The 22236-nt window shown below is 40.0% G+C and overlaps 1 protein-coding gene across 1 annotated transcript in view; it reads left to right on the top strand.

Annotated features, from left to right (window-relative positions):
* The window catches only part of MBD2 (methyl-CpG binding domain protein 2), a 47899-nt gene extending 26050 nt beyond the window's left edge, over nt 1–21849 (top strand). Inside the window, exons 4-7 of the mRNA XM_073343565.1 lie at nt 5875–5965; nt 6809–6986; nt 15368–15509; nt 21370–21849. Coding sequence (XP_073199666.1) covers nt 5875–5965; nt 6809–6986; nt 15368–15497 — 399 coding nt within the window. The 3' untranslated portion in view covers nt 15498–15509; nt 21370–21849. The remainder of the gene's footprint in view (nt 1–5874; nt 5966–6808; nt 6987–15367; nt 15510–21369) is intronic.
* The last annotated feature ends 387 nt before the right edge of the window (nt 21850–22236 follow it).

Genomic DNA, 22236 nt, shown 5'->3' with positions numbered 1-22236 from the left:
TAGATCACAGTTCAGGAACATCTGGAATACGTAGTTCTTGGTTCTCTATCTTACTTGCTCATCAAGAAAGAGGAATCCACACGAGGGTGTGAGAAGGTAGAGCTGCACATCCAGGGTTCCTAGATCTAGGCTGTATCCTTAGGTGGGGACTGAGTCTATTTATTGAAGACAGAAGCTTGCTGACAAACTACTCTTTCTCCCCCCCCCCCCCACTGCTGAACTAGTGAATGCACTTTCAACTTCTATGAATTGTTTTAAAATCCTCAAACTTTTTTTTTCATACACTGACACCAGTCAATCCAGAGGCACTTTGCTAAAACTATATTTGTCATCAAAGCACAGTGCTTTTGCCCACATGCTGCCAAACTTCAAGTCTGTCTCATTCACACAGTCCTTTTGTAGCTACTTCACTTTCTTCCGAAATTACTCTCATACCCAAAACCTGTTTTGGGGTCTCACTGAGGTGGCTCAAAGTAGTAAAGTTACTCCTTTGATGATTATTTTTTTCTACTTGCATTTTGTAGCATTTTGTTTCCCTTATTCCAGGCTTCATTTTCTTGTCTGTTTCGTTACATGGACCAGAAACCCTCAGTCTTCCAGTCATGGCTGCTTGTCTTACTGCTTCAGAGTTGCACTGCACTCAGCTTTGGCTGAGGTTAAGCAGTCAACCTTGGACTGCTACCCAGAATCACTCTGGATGAAAAATGTCAGAATAACTATTGGCTTCAAGAGCAGTTTAATCAGTAAGAAGCAGAAAGCTTGTTTCCTCATCATTGCTGAAAGCTAGTATGATTTTGCCTAATGTCAGGAAACTGCACCTTCTTCCAACTACTGCTCTCTCCCTTCCCATCCAAAAGAACACCAGATGTGGTAGTACTCCATACGCTCTACTCCTGCCACATACTTCCTTTTGAACCTGGAGTGGGGATTCCCAGAAGAAAGAAAAATACAGTCCAGTGGAGACCCAAGAGCTACACCTCAAGTCAACAGGCAATAAGTTAGCCAATCAGTTGCTTAAGTTAGTACTGCTGGCCTGTTCAGTGTTTCACATCTGACTGAAGAATATTCAGTGACATGGCAAACCAAAACTCCTTTCTTCCTCATGGATTTCAGTATCCCTGCCCTCTAGGTATCCGCTCTCTTTCAGTCTCCAGAGGTTACTGCTCCAAGGTGTAATCAAAAGCTGTACTATTTGTGAAGCACATGTTCTCTCATTGAAAACACAGGTCTCCTTGGTGCTAACTAGCCTGAACTTTTTGACCTCCAGTGCATGCTACAGAGCCCACCTGTTTCTTCCCCAAAAGTTTGAACACAAGTCTTACTTAGGGAATAGGGTTTTTTATGTAGTGGATATTTTGAGACTTGACCAGTTATCTGCTGGAATTACATGAGTGTAGTGCTTTTAAATATGAGTGCCAAGTGCCTAGGGCAAGCATTTTGTTTGTATAATTCAGGATGGATTGATTTAAGTCAAAACTAGTTGAATCACTGATTTTAAAATGATTCAACTCAACAAGCAGAAAACCTTGATTTAAATAATAGATTTTAATCTATTGTTTATTTGTACTTTTTAGGTATTTTCCTAAAGAAAGGCTGAGTCTCATTAATTGGTAACCATTAAAACATGTTGATTTTGGAAAATCAACATAGCATTTACACTAATTTGGTGCTTCCTTTTGCTAATCAGGAGGATACAACATACACACACACACACACACACTTCTTTAAGTAATTACATAACATATTTATTCAGATTCTTAGTTTTTACATTTTTATTATGTTAGAAAATGGTGAATGATGCATTTCTTATTAACTAGATGATTAATATTTTACTTGTGATTATTATGTCAAGCCCAATTTGGATAGAAATTCAAATTCCATTAAAATGCACAAAAACAGCATTTTAGTTTTATGCAATAAAATTATTAAGTGTTTGATAATAAGAAAAAAATGTTTATCAAAGCATGTTCTGCAGTTAAAACTGATTAAAGGAAGTATTTGTAGTTAGTGAAATGAACTGATTTGTGGTCACCATGTCCTTCAGGATTTTAGAACAAGTAGATCATACTCTCTCACACCTAGATTTTATTCATAGATTGGGAAAAGGAAAACAAGCTTTCCTGCTTTTTTTTTTTAACTCCCAGTTGGTTTCTGAACTTTGAATGAATTAGTTATTGAACTGAACTGAAATGAAGAAAGTATTCTCTCTACAGCTGCAGAAAAGGCTACTGCTGTCTAAAGCTGGTTTAGCACTTCAGCAAACTCTGGCTCCAGGTGCTAAGCCAGTGACTTCCTCTTTTTCAGTGGTTTGACTTTCTTTGAAACTTGGCAGCAAATATGTATTGCTTATATTATTTTTTGTATTTAAATGATTTAAAGTTGACCCAGTGTTAGTGTTCACAGTACAAGAAAGTTGTTGATGAATTGGAGGCGCTTCAGAGAAGAGCCACGAGAATGATTAAAGTTTTGGTAAACATGCCTTTTAGCAAAAGTTTCATGGAGCTCAATCTATTTAGCTTATTAAGTAGAAGGTTAAGAGGTGACTTGGTCAGTCTACAATTGCCTATATGGGTAACCCAAATTTGATAATAGAAGGCTTTTTAATTAGCAGAAAGAGATATAACAAGATCCCATGACTGAAAGTTGAAGCTAGATAAATTCAGACTAGAAATAAGGAGCAAATTTGTAATGTTGACGGTTTATAACCATTGGAACAACTCACTAAAGATTGTGATGGATTCTCTATCACTAGCAATCTTTCCCACTGGATGTTTTTCAAAAAGACATGATTTTAGTTCAATCCACAGCTATTGGACTTGAAGCAGAAATTAATTCAGGGAAGTCCTATGGCCTGTGATATGCAAGAGGTCAGACTAGAATGATTTATCTATTTTAGGTATTTATACAGTCCCTATCACCATAATATCTGAGTACTTCACAGTTCTTAAAGTATTTATCCACATAACATTCCTGTGAGGTAGGGAAGTACGGTTAATCTCCCTGGGCACTGGGCCTCCTACTCCAAGTTCTTCGCATATCCCTGCTCTCCAGATATCCATCCTGGAGCAGCCATGTTTCTCCCAGTGCCTCCACACATCCGTATATCCCCTATTATCTAACCTTCCTCCCTGGCACCTCATGGTCTATGTGAGGAGTAGAGAGAGTGATTTGGGGAAGCAAGCTGTTGGCATCAGAGAACAATAGTATCTGAGGGTACATCTACCTGCAAAGAAAGTCTATCACCCCAATCTCAAGAGCCCGGGTCAATTGACTTGGGCTTACACAGCTTGGGCTGCAGGACTAACAATAACAGTGTAGATATTCCTACTCTGACCCTCATCAGGTTTCAGAGCCAAGGCTCCAGCCCAAGCCTGAATGTCTACACTGATATTTTGAGCCCTGCAGCCTGAGCCCTGGGAGCCCACGTAAGTTGACCCAAGCTCTGAGACCCAGCGCTGGAGGTTTTTCTTTGCAGTATAGACATACCCTGTGATATAATCTCTGTGGGTGGAGATGGAAGTTCTTGGGCCTTGAGTGTTTAGCTGGAGTAACAGGGCACAATTTTTGAAAGGAAGCATTTTAAAAAGTTTCCTTTGCAGAAATTAGCAGTTATTTTACTAAAATAACTCATTTGTCCTCAGAAGAGTTATTGTGCCAAACTGAGACTAAAATCAATGATTAAACTGAATGAGAAGGATTTTAATTCTTTTTCACTGCTTATGCATATCTCAATGTACTCTTAGTTATAGAGTTGCTACTTACACTTTCATAGTAACTATAACATGGATTTCTTTAGTGTTCTAGAATTTTAAAGGCATTGTCACTTTATCCAAAGAGTGGTATTGGTTCTTAGAGGAAATCTATTACACTTCTTTGGAATACAATGTTTTAATGATACAGAGAGTGTCAAATAATACACACAAAAGACTCAGGATGCTAAATGTATACAATTAAAAAAATAAGATGCAAGGGAAATAATCTGTCTTCAACTACCATCAAGGTAACAATATAACTTAAGGGAGGGAGCTATAACTTAAAGAGGGAATCTTTTTTACAAAAGGGTGAGACAGGAAACCCCTGGCCTGAAAATGAGGAAAAGAAAGCTTCAGCTAGAAATAAGAGTTCAGAAATTGGGGGAGAGTTCACAGGAAGAATTTTAGGATTCAGATCAAGTGTTCGTAGTTGTATGAGCAAATGAGGAGTGACGGATATCAAAGGAAACTGTTGAGTCACAGAGATGTCCAAGAACAGGTTAGAATAATCTGTCAGTGGAACTATTGTAGTCAAATAGTCCTACAATCAGCACAAGTGTTGGGTCAAACTGGATGATCCAAAGGTCTTACTCAGTTAAGATCCAATTTGTAAAACAGTCATGAATATTTTGTTGTCCAGTTGAGAGAGCAGTGGTGTTGGATGACTATCTGTAGAAAGTTAATCTCTTTTTACTTGCAACATTCAGAGTAGGTAAATTATCATTCACCCACTGGTCCAGATGTCATGATGGAACAAGCACAAGAATTCCCAGAGCAATTACTTGTCACATTTTCCTGTCAGTGCTTAAAAACAGTTGACTTTCTCGTTAACCTTTTCCTCCCCATGGATAGTGCCCTCCATTCCTGAGAAAATGATTTCTCTTTAATGATTCTTGTTCAGAAGTTTATTGCATTTCAATATGAACTTGATTGTTTTTTTTAATGAAGGAAGCCTGAATACATTGAGTACACTCATTAATTCCAAAGATAGGTGGTGGGTGAAGGAGGGGGAAAACCAAATGTTATAGCCACTAATCCCTTACTGTTTGTGCTCTATATCGGAGATCCCAACTAAGTGGTACATTACTAACTTGCCAAGAATGAAGTCAATGCCTAATTTTATTTAAAATGGAACTTATTCCTACTTGCTTTCAGTGTTCAGAGGTGATAGCTGTGGAGACTATATGTCCAATTGTGCAGTGTTCTATCGTAACCAGAGTGTAGGCTACTCATACATGTACAAGAAGACCACAGTGAGTGGACACAGGTTGCCTCTAGCCAATTTTTTGAGAATTTTTCATTTTTTGAGTGAACTTCACTAATATGACTGGTTTAGTATTGTATTAAGAACTCAGTAGTACTGGCAGGAGGAGCCTAAGAGTATGTGTATGCTGTGTTTTTAAAACTCTCAGCAGTGAGACTCAAAGCCTGGGTCTACAGTCTTGGGCTTGTGCTATGCAATGTAGACTTTACTGGAATGTGGGCCCTGAAGCTTAAGGAGGGGGTGGGTTTCAGAACCCAAGCTCCAGCCTAAGCCTCAACATCCATACAGCTGTTTTTAGTGCGAGCTCTGTGAGCCTGAGTCCATAGACCTGGGCTCTGAGACTCTACCGCAGATTTTAAAACATAATGTAGACATTTCCTAAAAGTCATAACACTGGTAGATAGAAGTGGAAAGAAGGAATCTGTACCCTGCTGTGGGAGTATCTCAGGCTACTAATCCATTTTTGTGCCTGGCAAACAGGTGGCAGAGGTAGAGAAAGTGGACTTAATTTGAGTTGTATTTCAGATAACTTTTTTCATTAGAAAATACTAAGGGTTTGATCCCACTCCCATGGAAGTCAGTGACAAAGCTCCTATCAGTGGATGGAATAATCAGTGGAAGAATAAACATGCCCCAGTCTTTATGTAGTAAGTGGTGTGGATATTAAAAAGTGATATTGTTCCTTTTTATTTAATAGGGTGCAGTTGTACGTCACCAGTTATCACTTTCCTTGTTTAAGTGTCCTACATGTTTTAGTTGTGAATAAACTCTATGTTAATATAAACATGATTCTGTTTGTGCTATGCTTCCACATATATTTTTCTTTGCTAACAAGCAATCTCACTTTCCATCTTTCAGCTTTTCTGGGAGAAGAGGCTACAAGGCCTAAGTGCATCTGATGTAAGTGAACAAATTATAAAATCCATGGAGCTACCTAAAGGACTTCAAGGTACTGTATGCCTTTAGTAACTATGCTATGCTTAGTAAGCAGAATGTATAAAAAAAGATAGTTAGCTTTTCAAATATTCTTAAGCTGTTACAGTATGTATCTCTGACTTTAATTTACTTTAGTAACCCTCAGATCTTGACATGCACTTGCTGGCAGAAACATCTGTCTCCTCAAAAGGGTTTTCTCTTTTACTGAGTTACTTACTTAACTAATATAAAGAACATTTAAGAGTTGTACTCTTTTCTTGGCAGAAGTGCAATTGATATGAAATTCAGTAAGATGTAGGTCACAGTTAGTAACTGTTTATTCTACCACATTGGAGACCTCTATAGAAATTTGAAAGAATTGTGAAAGACTTCACTACTACTTGCCAGCATTGGCTTCATTCCTTGTGGCACTGAAGTAAAGAGAATTGAGATACTGGTATAGATTAACGTTAAAAGCTACAAAGAGAAATTGTATTTCAAGATCAAATGTTACATTAATAAATGTACTTGAAGACAAGATAATTGCTGGAGAAGGAACCCAGATCATTAAATTGGTTGACCTTTGAGGAAACTGTAGCCAATTTGTAAGTTAGCACTTTACAAATAGCAAATATAGAAGACATTTGGCGGTTTTTACTATATGTTAAAATTGCATTAACAGGGTTTCAAAGTCATTTGTATTTCATAGTCATCATTGCCATTAGATATGTTGTCTTAAAGTGTATGCTCATACATCTGGATGACATCTTATACATAGTTGTCTTGCAAACAGGAGAAAGTCTGCCATTTAAGGTCATACATACCATGTGTACAGTAAGACATAAATAAATTAATTGTGTTGTAATTTACATTTTAGGAGTTGGACCAGGCAACAATGATGAGACCCTCCTATCTGCTGTCGCCAGTGCTTTGCACACCAGTTCTGCACCTATCACAGGGCAACTTTCTGCTGCAGTGGAAAAGAACCCAGCAGTGTGGCTCAATACATCTCAGCCCCTTTGCAAAGCATTCATTGTTACGGATGAGGACATTAGGTAAGGGAGTTGAGACATGAAATTTTCAGTAAAATGTGCATTTTCATATCCTGAGCTTGCTCTTCATCTCTAATGAAAAACCAGAGCATATTCCAAAACGTTAAACAGAATCATGTACCTTCCCACTGGAACTTGTTAAGTGTATCTGTTAAACTGCAGAATAAAATGGTTGCTTCCTAAATATATTTGCATTTAACAGAATAAAAAAAAAATACTCTTATGGCTAGAGTGCTAGCCTGAGCCTTGGCAGACGTGGGTTCAAATCCCTACTCTGCCACAGACTTCCTCTGTGACGTTGGACAAGTCATTTTGTCACGCAGTGCCTCAGTCACCGGTCTGTTAAGTAGGGATAATAGCACTTCCCTACCAGAAAACTATGAGGCATTCAGATACAATGGAAATGGGGGCTCCAAATAAGTACCTTGGATAGATTTTTGTTGATAAATTTGTTTGTAAAACATGAATACCCATTTTTCTATATGGTTTTTGAGCCACAAAGAATCTGAGCTCTATTTTAGCCACCATTTAGCTTTTTGCAATATATAAACTAGGCAGGGCTGGAAAAGCTGGAGTCGGGGTCCTTTTGCTGACAAGCTCTTCACCTTGTAGCCTTGCACTCCAATTTTTCTAATTGACAGAGCTGGGAATCGAATCCAAGAGTTTTGGCTCCCAGTTTTGTGCTCTAACCACTTTAAGCATTTCAACTCCTGGAATTCTGAACATTTCTTCCAGCAGTTAAGATGTCTCCTGAATACTGTTGAATAGGGTAGTATAAAACGGATTTCTTTTTTAGGAGTGATTCATTAATGATTAATTATTCTATTCACTGTCATGCTTTTAATTTCCAAAACAGTGAACAAATATTACATTCATATAATCTGAATGTGATGTTATTGCCTTTGTTCTATAGATCAGAAAACTGAGTTAGAGAGACTAAATGACATGCTGAAGTCCTCCCAGGGAGCTGGATTCAAAGCCAGCATGGGGCACTGGAGTTCCTGACTTTCAGTCCATGGTCCAGAGCTCTAGACCATGTTGTTTGATTTATTTTTTTTTCCCCTTAAAGGAACATCAACTTAAAAAATAAAACTTCTGTCTGAAAATATTTTACCTGTTATTGTTACAATTACAGCATTTTATTCATAGTAGGGCAGCTTTTCCTGTATTGACAGTGTGTGAGGTGTGGTTTTTTCAGCTTAACAAAGGAGAAGATACACTTCTTAGAAAATTATAAATCACAACAGTTGGCCATGAGGACTGAGGGCAGCAGCAAGTGTAGTAATTGAAATTACTTGTAACTCAACGGTGGCCCTTTTGACTGTTCACTAGCAAGCACAGAATGCTTTCCTGCCCATTTGTGTATGATTATTTTAACTAACCTTTATTACTGCCAGAAATGAAAAGCAAACTTCACACAAAGACCATTTATGAAACTAAAACAGTGTAAAAGGTAGCATCCTAATATAGCCTATCTGTTATAACATTGCAAAAAAAGGTGGTAATTCTAAAAAACACTAATTGCATTGAATAATTAAGGGATAAAGAGAAAAAGCTTTGGTCACACCTGGTCAGAGGCAAGTAATGGCTATGAATTTTGAAGACCAAGCATAACAGCTACCTCCACAGAGTAAAATTATTGCCAGTTTGAGCCTTGGGTAACTCTTTATTAGGATAATTACCACCATTACAAATTTATTAGAGGCTACTTACCAGGTATTAGAGCCTACAGAAATTGTAAACACTTGCCTAGAAGTGGAATATCCATCCCTATTGTATGTTAGGATGAAGAATATACTGCTTTGTGTGTTTGGGATGGGGTGAGGGTTGTAAATCAAAAACTGGTCTCAGATGAAAAGGCACTAATTTTGTGGGACATATTTTGTGCTTCTGCTATAACAGCAGCTAACTGCTATCTCTAGAGCTGTGTACATTTTTGCTGACAGAACAAATACAGCAGTGCTGGTACATAAACAAGAAAGTAAATCAAATGGAGCTGTATTGGCCTTCACAGTATGGAAAAAGTGAGGGGGGAAATCATAGGTGGAAGTTCAAACAACACTGTAGTGTGGTTATGTACAGTTATTTGAACCAGCATTTGCCTAAAAGAACACTTTATTTTGTGTTCTCCTCTGTATCTATGGAACAAAGAGTATAAATGTAAAAATCATGCTAGGCCCATTGTATAAAAAGCTAGATAGTTGATTGTACAAGAAAACAAAACAATCTATTTAAAGTATGTTCAGAGTTTGAAACTGTTGATCTTGAATTGCCGTTATTTAGGCGTGACATGGTTTCTTGCCGTAGCATTTTTGCTACAGTTAAAACTAGTATAACCTAATTGTAATTTGATTTTTGGAGAGTTTGGCTTCTTCATATTCCCCCAGCCATTCACATTCTTACAGTTTATGTTCTTCAGTGTAATACTTTCCTACCTCCTCTGCCCACCACATACATATACAAGTAGCCGTGTTGTGTGGTTCTAGTTAAGAAAAATAGCCACCAGAACATATGTTCAGTGACCTGTGTGTCCTCTCTTGATCCACAAAAGCTCCTAGGGTGAAATTCTGGCTCCACTGAAGTCAATGGCAAAACTCCCTTTGACTTCAGTAGAGCTAGTATTTTGCCTTCAACATGTACTCTATTATTATTTATTTTTTTTAAAGATGAATTCATTGAAACTGGGAAAGGTATTTATTTAAAAACAGGCAACCTTCTATTTTATTTGCTCCAAAGAGAGAAATGCAGCCATATTCGAAACTCAATCCAAAATCCTTAAATTAAAAACATAAAGTATTACTTACAAAAGCATTTCATAATAGTTATCTAACATCTTTAGTATTCAGGATTAAACATTTTTCAGCTTCACTAGGAAACTTGCAGCAAGAATGTCAAATAACCTAGAGTCAGGGTTTTTACTTTTTCTTCCTAGTGGAAGAGAGGTTTAATTATGAATAATTACAAGCTGCTTATGTGTAATTAATATTTTGTATAACTACCAGCAGAGGGCACTTTTGCATTGCTGTTCTGCTTTTCCATCAGTAGAAAGTACTGATTTTTAAGAAAAAGGCTAAAGAATTTTACTTTGGTCGTTTAAGTCTGTAATTTCCATAAAAGTTTTAATACATTGGTTTTGAATCCCTGCACTGCTGCTGCGTTGCTCACCTGTAAGTGCTCGATAAGTGTTAAGCCAGCAACTTTATTGTATAACTGATGAACACAAATCTCATGGCTTTCAAACTATTTGATTAAATTAACAAGCTCTTTGCCATTCCTTGCGATTAAGTCAAGTTGAATCTGTAACTTTCCTGAATGGTTCAACAGACGTTTCAGCTCTGTTAACACTTCTGTGTTTGGCATATTTTTCATTTGCTCCTCCACAAAACTGAAGTAAAAAGTCATGTACTGTGCATGGTGTTCAGTAGCAGCATACCAGCTTCCCCATCTTTGCTCACCTGGGCTAAGAGGCAATTTTATAGGAAGATTGGAACCCACAGCCTGGACTGTGATTTGCACATTGCTCTTTAAAACACAATTTTCTGCTCAGACAATGTTTAAAACCTTTTTGACTATTGCCTATTAGCTTGTCAATATCTAGTATGGGATAACATGGTTTTGGTAATTAAATATTCATGGTAAATAGGCCCAATGGCCTGTAATGGGACATTAGATGGGGTGGGATCTGAGTTACCCAGGAAAGAATTTTCCATAGTATCTGGCTGGTGAATCTTGCCCATATGCTCAGGGTTTAGCTGATCACCATATTTGGGGTCGGGAAGGAATTTTCCTCCAGGGCAGATTGGAAGAGGCCCTGGAGGTTTTTCGCCTTCCTCTGTAGCATGGGGCACGGGTCACTTGCTGGAGGATTCTCTGCTCCTTGAAGTCTTTAAACCACAATTTGAGGACTTCAATAGCTCAGACATAGGTGAGAGGTTTTTCGCAGGAGTGGTGGGTGAAATTCTGTGGCCTGCATTGTGCAGGAGGTCAGACTAGATGATCATAATGGTCCCTTCTTACCTAAATATCTATGAATCTATGAATCTAGTAAATTGGGCCTCCAGATATCACCAGCATTACAGGTAAGATGAACTGAGTTAGGCATTAATCTCTGAAGCAGTTGATTATAGGATGCGTTATCAGAGATAAATGCACTGATACCATCAAAATCCACCCCAAAGGTATTCAAGCACTTGCAATAGTTTATGCAGTGATGTTGTAATTAACAGACTGTAGGTAAATTGGATCAGCGAGGACAGCTTTCAATTCCAAGTCAGATGTGTCTTCACCATTTAGGCCTTGCAAAACAAACAAAATATGTAACACAACTGATCTTGGGTACTAGTTAATAGGTCAGTGGCCAAGGACAAGCATCTAGACTGCTTCACCAATTCCATAATCTCCTGCTTGTGACACTTTAGGTCACAGCTGAGTTGATGAAGGAATTTTTCCATCATTTGCTACATTCTGTCTGAAAAATTCCCATAGGTTTTAGTTGTCCAGTTCTTTAAGAGCGATATTTGTGCAAATAAACACCCCTGTTAGTCAAAGTAGGAAGTTACATGTTTCTGGGTTTTCAGTGGAATTTTGAAACAAGAAAGTCACCATTTTTTTTTCCTTCTCAAGTAAAGCATTCGCTTCACTTTGGGTTTGTGCCTTTCTCTTTTGGCAAATGCCTGACAAGACACTGTTTGTCATCTACAGTAGGTACAGAAGAGCTGACCTGCATCAGAGTATAAAACTCTTGGTTGATACTGCTTCACATGATCTGTGCAGACCCCCTTGCCTCCAGCCAGCTCCGTACCCCCTGCCCTGCCCGCAGCCAGCCCCGCACCCCCTTGCCTCCAGCCAACCCCGCACCCTCCTGTCTCCAGCCAGCTCTGCACCCCCTGACCTGCCCGCAGCCAGCCCTGCACCCCCTGCCTCCAGCTAGCCGTGCCCCATGCCCCTGTCTGCAGCTGGCCCCACGTCCACTGGTGCGTGCAGTTCCCAGGGCAGTAACCCTGCACACCTGCTTCAATGAGAGGGGCAGGGAGCAGCTGGGACCCACACATGTGCACACCCTAGGGTGATCAGACAGCAAGTGTGAAAAATCAGGACAGGGGGTCGGGGGTAATAGGACCCTATATAAGAAAAAGACCCCAAAATCGGGACTGTCCCTATAAAATCGGGACATCTGGTCACCCTAGCACATCCCCAGGGAGTGGCGGGGACCCACACATGTGAAACGGAGGTCATTTCTAGTTCAGGCCCATCTTTTTAAAAAAGAACTTCAGGCAGGGTTAACATACAGCTGTATTTTCCCGGACGGGTCAGGCTTTTTGGTTCTTAAATCGCCGTCCGGGAGGAATTTTTAAATTTTAAATTTAAATTTTAAAATTTTAAATTTTAAATTTTAAAAATTCCTCCCAGGAAAATATGGACGTATGGTAACCCTGTTGGTACAAAAAATACATACTGGGGCACATCCCTTAAATAAGAATTTTTTATAGGAAACTGGTTGTTAAGATTTTGGCAGCTCATCACTGAGTAGCACCCTACTGTAGGCGCTGCCTACAGCAGTGGAAGGGATTTTTCCATCGCTGTAGGTAACCCACCTTTCCAAGTTGTGGGATTCTTCTGTTGACTAACTGTATCTACACCAGGGGATACATAGGCATAGCTACGGCACTCAGGGATGTGAATTTTTCACAATCTTGGGCACCACAGCTGTGCTGATCTAATTTTTATGTGTAGACCAGGCCTGAGTCAATGTGCTAGAGAGAAGTAAGAAAATTAGAGTAAAAAGACAGTTTTGCCTCTGCTTTTACATCAGCTTTTCTACTGACCTCTGCTGCTTTGTTTTATTCTCCTCTTGCTCTCTGTGGAAGAGAGGGACATACTTTGGGGAATGCTAGGGATTGCATCTGTTCAGCTGAGCAGTGTCAGTGATATCCTCACAGGTCTCCTGCTTCCATCTTTGCTTGAGGCAGATTTCTTAGTATCTTTGCCGCCACCGCAAATGGAAACAAAGGCACTGGATCCTCTGTGTATCCATCTAGCACACATTTCTTACAGTCCAGATTGGCTTCGACCTTTGACCAGCTCTAGTGATTTAGGTATACATTTTTTGTGCAAATGCTTTCCTGCTGAAAAATATGATCTCGTCAAAACTGAAAGGTTTCCCAGAAAAACGTCAGTTCTGATGCAAAATTAGTTTTTTCTTGTGGAGAAACTTCAAAAAGAATTTTTTGTTTCAGACAAACACTTTGGAATGTAAATGAGAAATTTCTTTCATTTTGACTTAAACTGTCATTTTCAATTTGAAAAAACAAATCAAAACAAAATGACATTTTGATTTTAGTGTCAGTTTGAAACTAAAAATTCTTGTTTTGAATCTGTTCAAAAGTTCCCATGGGAAAATGAAAATTTTTCACATAAGAAATTTTGACTGGAAAATGTGGGGAGAAAGTAGAGAAAAATACAGTCTTCAGTGATCAGAACTACTCAAGTGAGAACACTTCCTAGGTGTGGCTGTGGTTATAAGGCATAGAGTGCCATCATCAGAGGGTCTGGACATGCACTGGACTCTGAATGATTCTGCTCCAATTTATATCAGTGAAAATCTGAAGGAAATGGAATTACACCAATGTAAAACTAATGTAAGAGAAAAATTTTAGGTCCATTGCCTAACTGGCTATATCTCTTGAATTTCCTGACCTATGCTTTGGAGATCTAGTTCATATTGCCTGCACCTTGCTTAAAAATAAATCACATTAATTAGCATTGTTACTGTACCCAACACTGCTAAAGTCCAACCTAATGTGATGTGCTGAGCAGAAAGATATTTAATCAAGTTTTGACAAGACCTTCTTTCACCCACAATGTGAACTTGACATAAAACATGAAATGAAGCTTATTGCATCTCAAACTTTTCTAACATTGTATCCATATGCAGGTTGTGGCTTAATAAAGTACCTAGGTTAATGCAGAGTGAGATCTTCATGCCAGGGTCAGAGCAGCATAAAGGGTCTTAAAAGCCCCATATGTATCCAGGGAAAGAATCCCCTGGTTCAGGCACTGCAGAAGACAGACAAAAGACTGCCTTCTGAGTAACCCCTCACAAAGTAATGGTGGGGCTGAGTCCAGGAGGGGTATGGTAGGGGTGGGGACGCAGCACTGAAGCCCGTAGGGCAATATAGAGTGGTTTCTGTAACTTAGACCTCCAGACTATATAATTTATGCTGGGGGCTCCTCCAGCCTCCAGGAGCAGCCCAGGATCAGAAGGGGGCAGACACTTTAGTGTCTGCCTCCCCCTGAGCTAAGAGTTCTATGCTGTGGCTCTAAGAGATCTGTTTAAATTGGGTTTTGTAACATTCTCTTAAAATTTGAAAAACTCTACAAGGCACAGGACAGAATTTCATCCAGTTTGTTTTAAAATACTTATTTTTAATAGATGTAAGTTGTCTGTGTATTTGGTGGCTTGTTTTCTTTTTCTTAAAAGAAACTGAAATTAACACAGTTGTCTGTTTAGCAGCTTCTTCCGTAGCATCAAACCGCTTTTCGAACTAACATTTTTCTCTGAAGTCAGAATAGAACTTGGAATAGTTTCAATTAGAGACAATGTCCAGATAAAAACTGTACTTTTAAAATCTTGCCTGTTGTACTAGCACTTCAATTTATTCAATTCTGATCATATAAAATTTTTAAAAGTCACTGTACTGTTTTGTTACATTATACTTAGGTTGAATAATTAAACAAGACCAATATATTTTATGGGGTTTGGTAAACTAGTGGCTATTTAAAAATGTTCTCAGGTGTGGAGTGACATTTAGAACCTAGAGGAATTTTTCCATCAAACTATAACTCTCTAAATTAGAGTTCACATTTATGGACTCAAAGTTTGAACTGTCATCTCAGAAAACATGATTTCTATAGTGCTTTTAACATCTACTTTAGAAACGAATACTTGGAAGGTGTTCTTATACACTTGCTGTACATACTGATAAACCTCAGGAAAAAAATGTAGTCTGGCATTGCACTTATAGTTCTTTCCTCTGTTCCATATTGTGATACAGGAGGTTGTGTATTAGTGTGTGACAACCGATGAGCCCTGAGAACTTATGCAATTATGTTTTTGAGTGATGGCTCTGTGAGAGCTAAATTGGTGGCTGAATATTTACAGTACACAAAAAAAATCCAAAAAATCCTTTTACCTGATGCTGTGAAAAGTCAGTTTTATAGTAGGATTCATGACTTCAGCTTTAAAATGTTTCTGTTTAGACTAAAAACCAAGTCTTGCAAACCCTTTCTTATGAGTGAAGGTTAGGCAAATGTTATAGTCCTATGTTAATATACACACCGGATTGCTATTGTTTCAAATGTTTGTCGCTCTGGTTTTGAAACAGAAAACAGGAAGAGCGGGTGCAACAGGTGCGTAAAAAACTGGAGGAGGCACTTATGGCAGACATCTTGTCGCGGGCTGCTGATACAACAAAAGATACGGATGTGGAAATGGACAATGGAGATGATGCATAAGAAAAGGATCAGGTAAAGCCAGAACTCCAGGTGGTTTTTCTGTGAGATAGGAAAACTTTGTGGTTATTAGCAGTGTTGATCTTAACAGCTGTTCATCTTAACACTGTTACTGAGTCACCCAATGGGCACTTACATCTCACTCAAAAGTTGAGCCCTGTTTTGTCCCATACAAGAATCAAGGAACATACATTGTGGCTGACAAAATACTAAATTGCTGTCTCTGCATGCATGCTAAAACACAGAATATCAGAAAAATACCAGGATACCACTGCAACAGAAGAAGAAAACATGACTCAAACATGACTCAAACATGACTCAAGGTTCAATAAGGATAAGTGCAGGGTCCTGCACTTAGGACGGAAGAACCCAATGCACAGTTACAGACTAGGGACCGAATGGCTAGGCAGCAGTTCTGCGGAAAAGGAGCTAGGGGTGACAGTGGACGAGAAGCTGGATATGAGTCAGCAGTGTGCCCTTGTTGCCAAGAAGGCCAATGGCATTTTGGGATGTATAAGTAGGGGCATAGCGAGCAGATCGAGGGACGTGATCGTTCCCCTCTATTCGACATTGGTGAGGCCTCATCGGGAGTACTGTGTCCAGTTTTGGGCCCCACACTTCAAGAAGGATGTGGATAAATTGGAGAGAGTCCAGCGAAGGGCAACAAAAATGATTAGGGGACTGGAACACATGAGTTATGAGGAGAGGCTGAGGGAGCTGGGATTGTTTAGCCTGCAGAAGAGAAGAATGAGGGGGGATTTGATAGCTGCTTTCATCTACCTGAAAGGGGGTTCCAAAGAGGATGGCTCTAGACTGTTCTCAATGGTAGCAGATGACAGAACGAGGAGTAATGGTCTCAAGTTGCAGTGGGGGAGGTTTAGATTGGATATTAGGAAAAACTTTTTCACTAAGAGGGTGGTGAAACACTGGAATGCGTTACCTAGGGAGGTGGTAGAATCTCCTTCCTTAGAGGTTTTTAAGGTCAGGCTTGACAAAGCCCTGGCTGGGATGATTTAACTGGGAATTGGTCCTGCTTTGAGCAGGGGGTTGGACTAGATGACCTTCTGGGGTCCCTTCCAACCCTGATATTCTATGATTCTATGACTCTTTGGCCCGGTCCTGAAAACCCTTACTCAAGCGACTAGTCTGTTTGACTAGAAAGTGGGTATTGATGGAAAACAGTGGTCAAATTCTGCAACATTAACATCTAAGAAGGCTTCAAACTTATTTTTGAACATTCTACAAAAATTAATGATTTCTCCATTTTTTTTTCTTTTTTTTTGTGAAAATTGCTTGAGTTCATAATTTCCTCCTCCTTAGATTTCATTTGTCCCTAACCATTATCTGATGTACTGAATTTGCAGAACTACAAAGTGCTTACATTTCATCCAGTTCTATTTTTTTTTTCTTTTATAAAAATGTATTTGGTGATTTTTCTAAAATAACTTCCCATGCCACAGGACAAAAGGGTTCTAATTCTTTCACTCAGTGATGGTATATAATGTATAGAATCACAGAAATGTAGGTCTAGAAGGGACTTGGTGAGGTCATCTAGTCCATCCCACTGTGCTGAGGCAGGACCAAGTATATCGAAACCCTCCCTGACAGGTGTTTGTTTAACCTGTTCTTAAAAATCTCAGATGACAGGGATTCCATAACCTCTCCTGGTAACCTATTCCAGATCTTAAATATCCTCATAGTTAGGTTAGATATTAGGGAAAATTTTCTAAATCTCCCTTGCTGCAGATTAAGCCAATTTCTTCTAGTCCAACATTCAGTAGACATGGAGAATAATTGATCACTGTCTGTTTTATAACAGCTTATACATGTTTGAAGACTGTTATCAGGTCCCCCTAGAGCAGGGGTGGGCAAACTTATTGGTCCGAGGGTCACATCTGGGTGGTGAAATTGCATGCAGGGCTGGGGCAGGGGTTTGGGGTGCGGGAGGGACTGTGGGGTGTGGGAGGAGGTACAGTGTGCAGGAAGGGGCTCAGGGCAAAGGGTTGGGGCAGAGGAGGGGTGCGGGATGTATGAAGGGGGTTGGGTGCAGGAGGGGTGCGAGGTGCAGCAGGGAGTTGGGGTGCAGGAGGGGTGTGGGGTGCAGCAGGAGGTGCAGGAGGGGTGTGGGGTGCAGGAGGGGTGTGGGGTGCAGGCAGAGGGCTCAGGACAGGGAGTTGGGGTGCAGGAGGGGTTCGGGCTCCGGCCTGGTGCCGCTTACCTAGAGTGGCTCCGGGATGGCAGCGGCGCACACTGGGGCCAGGGCAGGCTCCCTGCCTGCCTGCCCTGGCCCCGCGCCATGCCGCTCCCGGAAACGGCAGCACCACATCCCTGTGGCCTCTGGTGGAGAGGGGGCACAGGGCTCCGCATGCTGCCCTTGCCACGCTTCCAGGTACCTCCCCCGAAGCTCCCATTGGACGCAATTCCCCATTCCCAGCCAATGGGAACGGTGGGGGGTGGTGCTTGGAGGTGAGGGCAACACACGGAGCCCTCTGCACCCCCACCAGGGGCCAACCGGCCATTTCTGAGAGTGGTGTGGGGCCCGCAGTGCCACAGAGGTAACAATCCTGCAGGTCGGATCCAAAGCCCTGAGGGGCCGGATCCGGTCCATGGGCCGTAGTTTGCCCACCCCTGCCCTAGAGGAAACAAGACCTACAGGAAATAGTAAACCAGAGATGTGACCAGCTAAGCAGGCATAGTTATGAAATTGAACACAATTAAGACTGATATTGTGTGGGTTAATAGAGACGGTACAGGGAAAGTGGATGTAAATATTAACAGAGAACAATTAAACCAGACTGACCAGTTAAAGTGCCATAGTGGCTGGTTTATGGAAGACAGCAAGCTTGAACGTTGAGATACAGTCCAGACTGGGCAGTGCTGGAAGAGTGGAATAACATCTCAGGTGTTATTTATGACAAGCATATGCCACTGAAACTGGAAGCCTAACAGTATAGAACAATGATGTGCCCCACAGTGCTGTGTGATGCAGAACCATGGCAGTAAAGAGATGGCAGGTTCAACGCCTGCAGGTATTTTGAGATGAGATGTCTCTATGCTATAAAAAGAGCTACACAAAGAGAAAGATTTCAAAATGAAAGCATTAGGAGGGAAGTCAAAGTCTGTGATATGGCTGACAAAACTCAGCAAGCACAACTTTGTTGTTCAGACACATACAGAGGATGAAAGAAGAGGATCTGGTAAGTGGTAGGAGAGGGTAGTAGGAAAGAGACCCTGAGGAAAGCCAAGGAAGCATTGGAGGGATTGCATCAAAGATGATGGTAAGCAGGTAGACCTTAGTGCTGTCTCGGACAAGTGAAGATGGCGGATGCTTGTATGAGGACCTAACCCCACATGATGGGATAAAGGGAAGAAGAAGAAATCAGGTCCCCCCTCAGTGAACTTTTCTCAAGACTAAATGTGCCCAGTTTTTTTTAGCCATTCCTCATAGGTAGGGCCCTACCAAATTCACAGCCATGAAAAACGCGTCACAGTCCTTGAAATCTGGTCTCCCACTGTGAAATCAGGTCTTTTGGGTGCTTTTACCCTATACTATACAGATTTCATGGGGAAGACAAGCATTTCTCAAACTGGGGGTTCTGACCCAAAAGGGAGTTGCAGAAGGTGGTCGCAAGGTTATTTTAGGGAGTTCGTGGTATTGCCACCCGTCCTTCTGCGCTGCCTTCAGAGCTGGGCTGCCAGAGAGCGGCAGCCGTTGGCTGGGATCCCAGCTTTGAAGGCTGCGCCGTGCCAACAGCCGTGCAGAAGGAAGGGTGGCAATACCACACCATGCCACCCTTACTTCTGCTCTGCTGTCTTCTGAGCTGGGCAGCTGGAGAGTGGCAGCTGCTGACTGAGGGCCCAGCTCTGCAGGCAGTAGTGCAGAAGGAAGGGTGGCAGTACCACACCAGGCCATCCTTACTTCTGTGCTGCTGCTGGTGGCGGCTCTGCCTTCAGAGCTGGGCTCCCGGCCAGCAGTCGCCGCTCTTCAGCTGCCCTGCTCTGAATGCAGTGCTGCTGCCATCAGCAGTGCAGAAGTAAGGTTAGCAGTACCGCAACCTCCCCTACAATAAACTTGTGACTCCCCCCACAACTCCTTTTTGAATCTGGAGCCCTACAATTACGACAACGTGAAATTTCAGCTTTAAATAGCTGAAATCATTAAATTTATGATTTTTTAAATCCTATGACTGTGAAATTGACCAAAATGGACCATGAATTTGGTAGGGCCCTACTCATAGGTCAGATTTTCTAGACCTTTTATCACTTATGTTGCTCTCCTCAGGACTTTCTCCAGTTTGTCCACATCTTTCTTCAAGCGTGGCATCCACAACTGGATACCTCACTGAGGACTCACCAGTGCCAAGCAGAACGGAACTCTTACTTCCCGAGTCTTACATACATCCCAGAGAGATATTAGCCTTGTTGGTGACTGCATCACACTGTTGGCTCACGTTCAATTTGTGATCAGTTATAACCCTGAGATTCTTTTCTGCAGTACTACTGCCTAGCCAGTTATTCCCCATTTTGTATTTGTGCATTTTTGATTTAGCTAACATTTAACTCTTTGAGGGCAACCACATTGCTCTCCTGAACATTCACAACTTCCACTGAAGCCAATTGGAGTTGGGTACATATTAAAGGTTCTCAGACTTTAGATTTTTTTTAAAAAAAGTCCTGAAATAGCAGAAACATGCAATATAATAAAATACTTAAGTAAAAATCATGCTAGTGCAGAAAGTGCTATTCTAAGCCCAGTGAACCACTTACTACTGCACAAGAGTGAATTTAGTCCTTTGTACTGAGTGAGATTACTGACTTTTCTAAAATATATAAAGCTACACTTTTGATTTTTATTGGGGGGGGGGAGAGAAATAGATGGGCTAGGTGTGAAATTATTTTTGTTCAATTTAAATGAATTACTATGATCATACTTTTCATCCTTTGCTTGGTTCTACTCAAATCATCTCTTCTAACAAATTTTATAAATATTTTTGTAAGCACTCAGATACTTCTCTAACTTTTAGCATTCTTTTATTTGCGAAACGTCAAAGTTATGGAGTCAAGAAACATAAGTCAGAAGTATGAAATTTTTGTCTAACAAATAATTATTTTGAAATGGATATTAATGAGGTTATAATATAGACCTATTGTGTTTTATAATGATTATCCTTAATTTTATTGGATAATTCTGCAGAAATTTGACTTATTTAAACTTAATAATAGACCTTTTTGTAGTTCCATGAAAAATGGATTTGTTACATATACATAGTCGGCATACTATCTTTCTATTCTGTTTTTTTCTAACAGCCATTTTAACTGCACGCTTAAGTAGGATTTTTGAATAAGTGATCAGTTTGTGTATATAGTTGGTGGGTTAAAAACTTTAAACTGGAAGAAAATGTGTTATTGAGATGAACTTTTATATATTATGTAATATATATAAAATGGAAGCTATTTATCAAAAAAATGAAAAATTAGGTTAAGGAGCAATGTAACTAAATGCCATAGAAATGCGGGTCACATTTAAGGGTATATTTGTAAATAGTTTGTAAAGGGTTAGATGTTATAAATATATATGTGAGTAAAGTTAGATGGTTATAAGCGCATCAGTTTAAAGTGTTTATAGATGGTTACAAGTAACTTACTGACCTGTTGGACTCTAACTGTTGATTAACCATTTATTAAAACATCAACTATTTATTAGCCTTGTCAACTATTGTCAACTATTTCTAAGTGGGCCCTTAATGTGAAATGTGACTGAAACACAGCTATATGTTTCAACAAAGTTATTCTTATTTATATTATGATCAACCTATCATTTCTCCAAAGAAATACTTCTACTTTTGATTTGTTTACCCCTCTCTCTAACTTACAGGTACTTTCACTGACTTGTCCCAGGAGGAATTTCCTAAAAAAAACAGAGGCACTTTCTCCTTCGGTCTTTCATTGTAAGAAGAAATGGACCCATGCACATTTATATAGCTTTCTAATAGCATTAAAACCAATGCCTTTTTAGACTCCTATTTTTGATGTATATATCTTATTTGAAAAGCAAACTTTATTTTGTGTCTTACGACTTAAAATAGTCTTTTTTAAAATATCAAACTGTACCCTTAAACTAAAGCTGAGCTTTTGACGCTAGGTTGCAAACCTACTGGAATTATATTGCCTGTACTTAATATTTGTTTTTCCTGTGGTTTATAATAATGATGGATCAGGAGAACAAGGATGGATCAGGAGAATTAAAGATTATTGTGACTCAATGTATATAAACAGATTTTTATACTGCTGTTGAGTGAAAACACCTGTACATTCTTCCATCATCACTGTAAAGATAAATAAATGATTATATTCAGAGCGACTGAAAATTGTTCTGTTATGGGGTAGAGCAAGCAACGAATTTGTGTCCCTGCTCCCAGTTCCAGTGTCTATTGCCTCCTTGTTCTCTCAGCTGAGATTGGTAGGCTGGGGAAAGGCATATATGTCCATATATGCTTTTGTTACCCAAAGCAGGGCCTGGGGGAAATTTGTCTGAACTTAACAGCAGCTGCTGGATTTTCACCTGAAAGAAAATACAGCTAAAGTACAACATAAATATAAATTTCTTCTGAGAAAGAATAGAAAAAATAAGTAGGCAACATGGCTTCAGGAGGTCTTGCTTTGAAAGGACAGAGGTTAAATATAAACTGTAATGGCAAAGGGTGAGCAGTAACAACATCCTCAATGCAATACAAAATACACT

The sequence above is a fragment of the Lepidochelys kempii genome, chromosome 5 (assembly GCF_965140265.1).
Source record: "Lepidochelys kempii isolate rLepKem1 chromosome 5, rLepKem1.hap2, whole genome shotgun sequence".
Lineage (NCBI taxonomy): Eukaryota > Metazoa > Chordata > Testudines > Cheloniidae > Lepidochelys > Lepidochelys kempii.
This window is presented reverse-complemented; position numbering and strand designations above follow the sequence as displayed.